Here is a 9,255-nt window from a genome sequence, read left to right on the forward strand (position 1 = left end):
TTCTTTAATAATATTCCATGTTCCACTCTATCAAAGGCTTTGGAAAGATCTATGGCTATGCAATCTAACTGGCCTCCTGAATCTAACTGATCTGATATGTCCTGCTGAAATCCCACCAGTTGTGCCTCGCAAGAAAATTTCTTTCTAAATCCATACTGGCTCCTCATGAACCAATTTTTATCATCACATATCCCTCTGATGTACTTTGATATTAAACTCTCCAGTATTTTACAAACTATACTGGTCAGGCTGATTGGTCTGTAGTTCTCTGGTTTCCTTTTATCACCCTTTCCTTTATAAATTGGTATTATTATAGATTCCTTCCATTCCTTTGGTATCACACTATTATTTATGACATAGTCAAAGAGAAATTTTAAATAAGGCACTATATACCACCCCATTGTCTTTAGTACCTCCCCAGTAATTTGATCACTTCCTGCTGCTTTTCCTTGCTGAAGCAGTTGGATTTCTCTGAAAATATCTTCATTTGTGAATGAGAAGCTTCTTGTTTCCCTCTGTGTCTCTCCCTATCTATCTTCTGTTACAGTTTCCAAGTCCTGACAATCTTCTACTGAATCTCGGAATTCCCTACTAAAGAGGTTTGCTTTCTCAGTATCTGTTAAATAGTGTTCACCCCCTTCTCCCACCATTGTAGGAATTTGGATTCCTTTTCCTTTTTGATTCCTAATATATGAATACAGCTTTTTCCATTTCTCTTTGTGGTCATTACCCTCTTGAAGAATGCCGTTCATATAATTCTCTTTTGCTTCCTTTTTCACTCTATTCAGTTCCCTCATTAGCTGTTTTCTAGTTTCTCTATTCTCCCTACCTTTTTTGATTTTCCTGTTTACTATTCTACATTTTCTTTTTAATTTTCTTATTTCCCTTGTGTAATAAACAGGGTCTGAGGTCATTTTACCCTTCTTAATAGGTACAAATCTCTTCTCTCCTTCCCAAATGATTCCTTTAAATTTAGCCCAAAGTGTATCCACATTATTCCCTTCACTTATCCAACAACTGAATTGTGATTTAAGGTAAGTCCCAAATTCATCAACTTTAGTTTTTCTGTATAATTTCTTGTCTTTTGTGACCCTCTTATTAAGCATTTTTGGTACAAGTCCTACATCCATTATTACAGCCTTATGGTCACCTATTCCTTCAATTACCTCAGTTTTATCAACAATTTCCCATGGTTTAACCAAGAATACATCTAGCAAGTTATTGAGACGAGTTGGTTTTTGTACTACTTGTGTAAATCCTCCCTCCCAAATTAACTTATTTGCCAGTTTCTGTTCATGAGCTTCACTTGCAGCTCCATTCCATTCAACTTCAGGCAAGTTTAGATCTCCACCAATTATTACCGTATCATTATTGTTTTTATGAGTATAATCTATTATTTTCTCAAATATTTCCATGTCTCTTTCCTCTCTTCCAGGCCTATATGTTCCTATAATTCCCACCTCCTTCATATTATCACAAACTAATTTTATCCCTAATATTTCATCCCTTTCATCAGTAAACCATTCATGCGAACAATAAGTTTCCGTCACCAGAATAAATACCCCTCCTCCCTTTTTATCTCCTCGGTCTCTACGATAGACTGTATACCCTTATGGAAATACTTCTGTATTACCCACCCCTTCTCTCAACCACGATTCCACTCCTATCACCACATCCGTCTCATAAGATTCCATCAATGTACCGAATTTTAATTGTTTATTTACTACACTCTGACAGTTTACCAAGAGCAATCTCAGACCTCCTTCCTCCCTAAAACTTGACTGTTGCAATTGCGTAACGTTTGACTCATGAGTTGAGAACTTCCCTGGAACCCAGATCCTTGTACATAAATCTTGATTTAAGGGTCTGGGTTTTCTGGCAAGTTTCCCTGTATGTGCCAGTTTAGTGGTATGGGTTTTCTTAAGTACAGATTAGTTTGCAAATCTCTGTTGATAATTGTAGCAATTTGTCTACAGAGAGTTGCTTTTCCATTACCATTTAGATGTAACCATGTCTAGTAAACATTTGCCTGCCAAGACCTAAACTATCTACTACATAGACATTTCTAAAACTCTTACTTAATCTCTTGATTTTTATATTTACATCATGTACCGCTTTGTTCACACATGAGTCCTCTAAAAGGTCATACCTGGGTGGCACATTTACTACAATTACTTTTGAGTCAGGTAGTTTGGAAATCTTACCTCTGAGAGTCGTAATTAATTCCTCACCTTCATTTGCAGCAATGTCATTTGTACCACTCACCATCACCACATAATTGTCCTTCTCTAACACAGGATCACAACTTGAAAGGACGTCTTCAGTTTTGGCACCTGGTTTTATTAGTCCTAAAACCTCAGTCTCTGGATTCTGCAGCTCATCCTTGATGCCTTCTGCCATACCCCGCCCTTGACTGTCTGCGTAGAGATGAATCTTTGGCGATCTTGACTTTCGGTTGGTTTTCTTCTTCTGTGGCTTACCTCCACTGGATTTAAAATTATTTGGAAAACTTGGTGTGTCTTCTGGAACTTGCTGCAATAACTGAAATCTATTTTGGCACTGCAAAGAGTTTTTTCCCGAATTTAAGTTGTACGTAGTTTCTCCCATATGTTTAACATTAGGCCTAAAATGGCCACGCGTCACTTCCGTCCACGGCGATCTTTCTTCTCCAATGTCTTTATCTTCCAGTTTCTTTATTCTGTCCTTTAAGCTTTCATTTTCATGTTTCAGAGCGCATAAGTCCTTTTGTAGCACTCCTAAAATCTTAATTATAGTTTTGTAAGTCTCTCTTTCTTGTTGTTTTGCCTCACTATCAGTTTGTTTACACTCGGGACACAGCCACTCACTTTCTTCAATATCAGTCCTATTTACAATATTTGCACAACGAAAATGGTACCATTCATCACACTTACGACACAGAATCCCATTTTTAACTACTCTTCTGCATTTGCCACATTTTTCACTGCATCTTACACCATTATCTACTACGGATATCACAGACTCACACACAGTAGTCGCCATCTTGAATATCAAATAGTGTGTAAACTATAACACATAAAATATCTTCAGTATGTTGTGAATTTAAAACAATACCATCAGGTTCAATCACGCACAACACAAAATATAATGATACACCACGTTAGACTCAATACACCACGTTAGATTAAGTCATCTTGTTAGCATCTTGACAGCATTATGAAAAATTGTTGCATTCAATTTGTGAATTTGGGCTGTTTATGTAGGGTTGACTATGGAAACTCCTTTTAAATTAATTATGATGGACCTTATTTGACTGGGTAGAACGGAGCTTATGTAATAAAGTGTCAACATGGAAGAAATCACATGTTCAGACCTATCATTCTTATTCCTTTTGGAGTTCCCTGCTCTTCAGTCCCTCTGAGTGGGCTGCGTCTTCTCCAGACGTCATGTCTTGTTGACGTTGAGGTTTATTGCGTGTAATGAAATATAAACAATATGATTGTTCACTACATGAGCATCTACTCAGTTTCCAATGTTCGACGTGGCAGTTTGCTCAGGTATTAACTAGTTATTCTTAAGAAATTGAGAACGTAGGCCTATGGTAATAGTTGGAGAGATAACGTACTCCTAAGAGTTCATATTCATAAGTATAAACTTTGTTTTTCATACCACTCACTGTGTTCAGGAACTAGCTTAGCTGTTCCTAGCATTTAATGGAAATCTGAAGGAAAGCACTGGTATGCCTTTACAATCCAGCAAGTTCTCTTAGCATTGCAGAATCTCTGTATTATACTGGCAGAAGAGGAATGAGCTTGTGATTATAAACTAACAGTGATATTTGATAGCTAAATAAAGTCTCTCATAAGACACTAATTGCTTTCTATGTAAGAATATTTACATTGTATTTATACTCTGTCCCCTCCCCCTGTGGGTGGGGGCGGTAGAATAACACCCACGGTATTCCCTGCCTGTCTTAAGAGGCGACTAAAAGGGGCCTCAGGGGCTCTGAACTTTGGAGCGTGGGTTGGCGACCACGGGGCTCTTAGCTGAGTCCTGGCATTGCTTCCACTTACTTGTGCCAGGCTCCTCACTTTTATCTATCCTGTCCGACCTCCCTTGGTCAACCCTTGTTCTTTTCCGACCCCGACGCTATTAGGTTTGCGAGGGCTAGGGAGTCTTTCATTTTCACGCCCTTCGTGGCCCTTGTCTTCCTTTGGTTGATATCTTCATTTTTCGAAGTATCGGACCCCTTCCATTTTTTCTTTCTGATTAGTGTTATATAGAGGATGGTTGCCTAGTTGTACTTCCTCTTAAAACAATAATCACCACCACCACCACCTACTCTGTCCCCAGTAAATAATCTTCTGTAGTAGTAGTAGTAGTACTAGTAGCATTAACTAGTTAACTGTAATTTATGTACTTATTAATCTTTGTTATTTCAGATTCATAAGTGGTCCCACACCTATTTTGGGTTGCCTTCGTGGGTGGTATTTCTCCAGGAATACCACATTATTTTGCCCCGTCGACATCACCGTATCCACCATGTCGCCCCACATGAGACCTATTTCTGCATCACAACTGGGTGGTTGAATTGGCCTCTAGAAAAGATTTGTTTCTGGCAAGCTTTGGAGTGGTTGATAGAACTTCTAACTGGTTGCAAGCCCCGAGCTGACGATTTCAAGTGGGCACAGAAGCGTACGTGAGATGAACACCATGGTTTCAGGAGAATTTTTGGCACATCACATGTTGCAACATTCAGCATGTCGTTTGCATGTAACTTGCATTTCAAACAAAGAATGTTACCGGTAGTAGAATCGTGTTGAAATGTAGGATCTATTTTTGAATGTGAACATGGAGAAAGACTGTGACCCTTTCCTCCCTGAATATTTATTGCCTAAGAACAACGATTTACAACAGTTCACTATACTGGTAACCCCTTCCTAATATTTTTTTAGTAAGAGTATGATAATGTTAGTCTTCTAGTCGACTGAGGATTGAGTGTAACTATATCATAGTTATATTTAATGTTACCAAGTGTGCAATGCAGGAATTGAGGGGGAGGCAGTAGGGCTTTATTTTTTTTACCTTCAGGGACCAAAGGGTGAAACTTGAAACGAAACAAATCCTTAGTGTGAACTTAGAGATTTTTCTTACTGGGCATATTTTTACATTTCTTATTGGTGCTTGTGGGCCTTGGAGAAGCTGAAAGGAGCAGAGAGAGAATCCTGAAATGATGCACCTTGTAATTGTCTAATTCATAGACATAAAACAAGTTACACGTACAATCTTAAGCTTTTTTATACACATTTCGTACTACCTGGATTTTGTATTGATGTAAAGTGACTCATGAGAGGAGCCCTAGTTATTTGCAAAGATCAATTCAGATTTTTTCTAATTTATTTAAATATTTTGTTTGATATTGCCATGAAAGGAAAAGACATTAGTGGATTGTGAAGTTTGTTTTGAATTGTGGTTGTTGACAAATTTCTGCATTTTGCATGAATAACCTTTTCTACTTTGCCTGCTTATTTGTACAGTATATATAAAGTTGTTTAGAGGCTGTATCCAAAGATAATTTTATACTGTTATCATCTTGGATTTGTTTTAAAATGTATTTTACTCTTGCTTGGTAGAGAAAGGCTTTAATGATCATCTCATTCTGGGGCTCAGAAACTGCCTTACACTTTGGACTGGGCGTAATGATGGGGTGACTGACCTACTTACAGTATACAAATGTAATACACTATGTTTTGCCATTTTGTGATAGATTATTATGCTGGTTGTGACTTAACGTTGCATCGTATATGATAGTGCAATGAAACCCTCACAATACAATCAGTGTTAATGTATGAACAAATCTGTCCAATTTTTTATATTCACTAGAGAAATCTTGCTAACAAGCAAATTATTTGTAAATATAAGTTATTGCAACCAAAATACTGCTGAGCTTGTTTTCTCTGTGAGAGTTGTTGACTACTGGAAAAATGTGTGATGCTAGACATAAATGTCTTTGATGAAGAATTTACAGGGAAATGTACTTCTTAAATCAAATGCAGCAAAAGTTTGAGGTTAATGATAATGTAATATATATATATTCTAAATATAAGAGGGAGCAGTTTATTTTAAGAATTTTAGAACACATTCAAAATTTGGTACAGAGATATTTTGCTTTCCTGTTAATGAATTTTTTATTTTTACTGCTGCTCTCAACGTAATACCTGCATTTGTTTGTGGATGCATTTGGCCTGAAGTTAGCTTTAATAGCAATACTTGAATTTTTACAGTGAGTTGATCTGAATGTGTTGCGTGAAAGGCACGTTTTTCTGTAAGGAACTCTTAAGATGAGACATCTGATGGGTTAAGTACAGAGTCTTGAGCCACTGAAAATATTTTTTTTCATTGCAGAATTACATAAAGAAATCAGTGACTGGTACAAAGACTCCCAAATGTCAGAAGGAAATGTATGCTGACCTGTTACATAGTAGTACAGCTATGTACATTGTGTGTCCTTTTGTTTGCTCCCCTCAAATAATTACCAGCTAGTAATATATTCCTTAGTCTAGAACATCAAATTGAAGGCTTGTTATAACTAATTGTGTAAATGTATTCTAGTTTGCCTGCATGTCACTGAAAACATTCCTAGATGTTACTGCCAAGACAATGTACATGCGGCTGTCTTAGAATGAATCTCATTCATTGCATATTATTATTAACTGTCATGACGTGAATACATTGTTGAAATTTTTGGTCTATTTCTAAATGTTTTTATGTTTTATGGACTAAATTTTTGATGATATAAAGTTAATTTTATTGCCATGCTCCTGACAGTATGCACTTATGTGAGGTAATGGTATAACTAAGTTAGGTTGTGCAATTTACTTAATATTAAATTATCATATTTATTCTCATAATGGACACACCCTAATTGTCCCCATAAAATTTCAGAAAAAGAAAACTCTGCTTAGTGGACACATTTCATTTTCTACAGACATTGTCTTAATATTTAAAATCTTAAAACTGGATGGGCTGCAGTATGCAATAAAACTAGTGAACAGGAATTAACAGCTGCACACTTTCTGTGAAGGATAGCAATTATTTCCATAGCATGAATGTAAAGGGAATGACAGTATGCAATATTTTTAGTGTGTGTATCGTATTTATTGGCGATGAGAGGAAATGAAAATTGGAGTAGTCGTGTTCAGATTCAATTTATTAACAGTGCATGAAAACTGTAAATTACAATTGTTTCCTTTTAACGTGCACAAAATACACTTCACAACTAATAACCAGTATTTGTTAGAATGTCTGCAATAGTCAGGAATGAGGTATCCGTATGTTAATAGCAATAAAATATTAGTAATATTTTGTTACACTAATAATATTACAAGTTGCAGAATGCTGTCTGCTATCTGTATGTGTATATTTTGGTTGCACATTTTTTTCTCACGTAAAAGATGCACCCTTCATTGTAGTAACAAAAATTGGAAAAGGACTGCAGTATCTAAGATACTGAGACTAAATTTTGCTGATGTGATGGTCTGAAATATATTAAAGTACAAAATACTTACATCTCTGTGCTCCCAGAAGTCTGGACCTGGGGTTCCAATTTTCTACACAATATATTATCTTCTGTTTGCCTTCTGTTTTTGTTGTTGTTACATAAGCTGGTAATTGGTATCCACCATCAAGTGTCTCATCTTTAGAAACTCTTTAAGCACGTTTTTTAAAAGAAACATGTGATGACATATATTTTAGGAACTTTACATGAAATAATTGGCTAAGATATTGTTAATGAAATGACACTAAGTTTTGTTTATGTCGCTTAATTCACTGGAACAGTGATGCTTCAATATGCAAAAGAAAATACAGATGACTGTTACCCCTTTGTATATTTTTTGTGGAAAATTCCTTATTACTCTGTAGTACTCATTTATTCCATCCTCAGTTTCCTCATGTTAATGAAATAATTTCACTTACCTTATTGGTTTTTCATGTTTGAGAAAACAGTTTGCTTACAGGGAAAGGTATTGGCATATTTGTCTTAACATTTTGCAGAATTTTCAGTATGTTTAAATTAAGAAAGATACATTTTTAAAAAATTGGTTTTGATTTTTGAAAAAAGACATGTTTATGGGGTAAAATCAATCTTCTAATTAGTGCATGTTGTACTATTATGCAATGTCACATAGAAGCTGTTGTAGATTTCAGTGAAATCAATGTAAATATATTACAACGGTGATTCAGAAAAGTAAATTGTGTCCGATTACTGTAGATCAAGAAAATTTTATTTTAATATACATTGTAATACAAAAGGAAGCAGATCCCTGGTGCTAATTTTCCTCAGTCATTTAATTTCTGCAAATACCTGTTAGATTGTGAAACTGAATATTTAATTCTCTCACGATAGAAATCTCTCACCTGTTTATTGTTGCAGAGCTTTTATTGCCCTAAATGCTTATTCAGATCATCATTTGTCAAAGAAGTGAAATGGCAAAAAAGCTGCTGACACCTTCATCTGGGTTGGATGTGACATTGTAGTTGCACTATGTGTTACATTATTTCAGGGAAGAATGTACGTACAATTTCAACTTTTTGTCCACTGAAAAGTTCCTATGACATCGAGCTTGGAGTGACATTTCATTTGAGCGCTATTTTGAATGCTGTTTGCATTGCTCCTGTTAAAACTCACTCACTAAGCAGTCATGAATATAAACTTCATTCAGTGCATGCACCCATACAATTTTACCAAGAGATGGCAGCAAATGTTACTTCTCTTGTGTACTACTTACATAATTTTCATTTAAATAATGTATATTTGCCACTCTTCTCAATAGATTTACGAGAGTGAACTACCTTAATAAAATTGTAAGTATTAAATTAAAAATTCACACAGGTAGATCAAGATTGTTTGCGTGTTTTTGAATTTTTTTTTCAGCAAACCATTAGGGGAGGTTATTTGTTAACTCATTCTTTACCTTAAGTTGTGAAACCAAATGAAAGTGATTTTTTTGTACAAATATTTTGAGATAATGTTTCAAAATACAGTATGTGTAATATGGTAAAATGCCATATGTTAAAAATATATAAGTTGAAACCATCAGTTTCTTGTGATATTAAGGTGGCACTAATTGACCTACGTATCACATTGACCTGTTCCAACATAACACTTCTATCACTGGAAACACTTTTTCACTTGTAATGAAATTTTATATGTATTTATATAATTAATGGGGCTGTTGACCTAGATGTTAAGCCCCTTTAAACAAGCATCATCAT

General features: G+C 35.5%; 1 protein-coding gene across 1 annotated transcript in view; it reads left to right on the forward strand.

Moving 5' to 3' along the window:
- Positions 1 to 8,295, forward strand: part of Kua (Plasmanylethanolamine desaturase Kua) — a 115,322-nt gene extending 107,027 nt beyond the window's left edge. The window contains exon 4 of the mRNA XM_067151346.2: positions 4,422 to 8,295. Coding sequence (XP_067007447.2) covers positions 4,422 to 4,682 — 261 coding nt within the window. The 3' untranslated portion in view covers positions 4,683 to 8,295. The remainder of the gene's footprint in view (positions 1 to 4,421) is intronic.
- The last annotated feature ends 960 nt before the right edge of the window (positions 8,296 to 9,255 follow it).

This window comes from Anabrus simplex, chromosome 7 (assembly GCF_040414725.1).
Source record: "Anabrus simplex isolate iqAnaSimp1 chromosome 7, ASM4041472v1, whole genome shotgun sequence".
Taxonomy (NCBI): domain Eukaryota; kingdom Metazoa; phylum Arthropoda; class Insecta; order Orthoptera; family Tettigoniidae; genus Anabrus; species Anabrus simplex.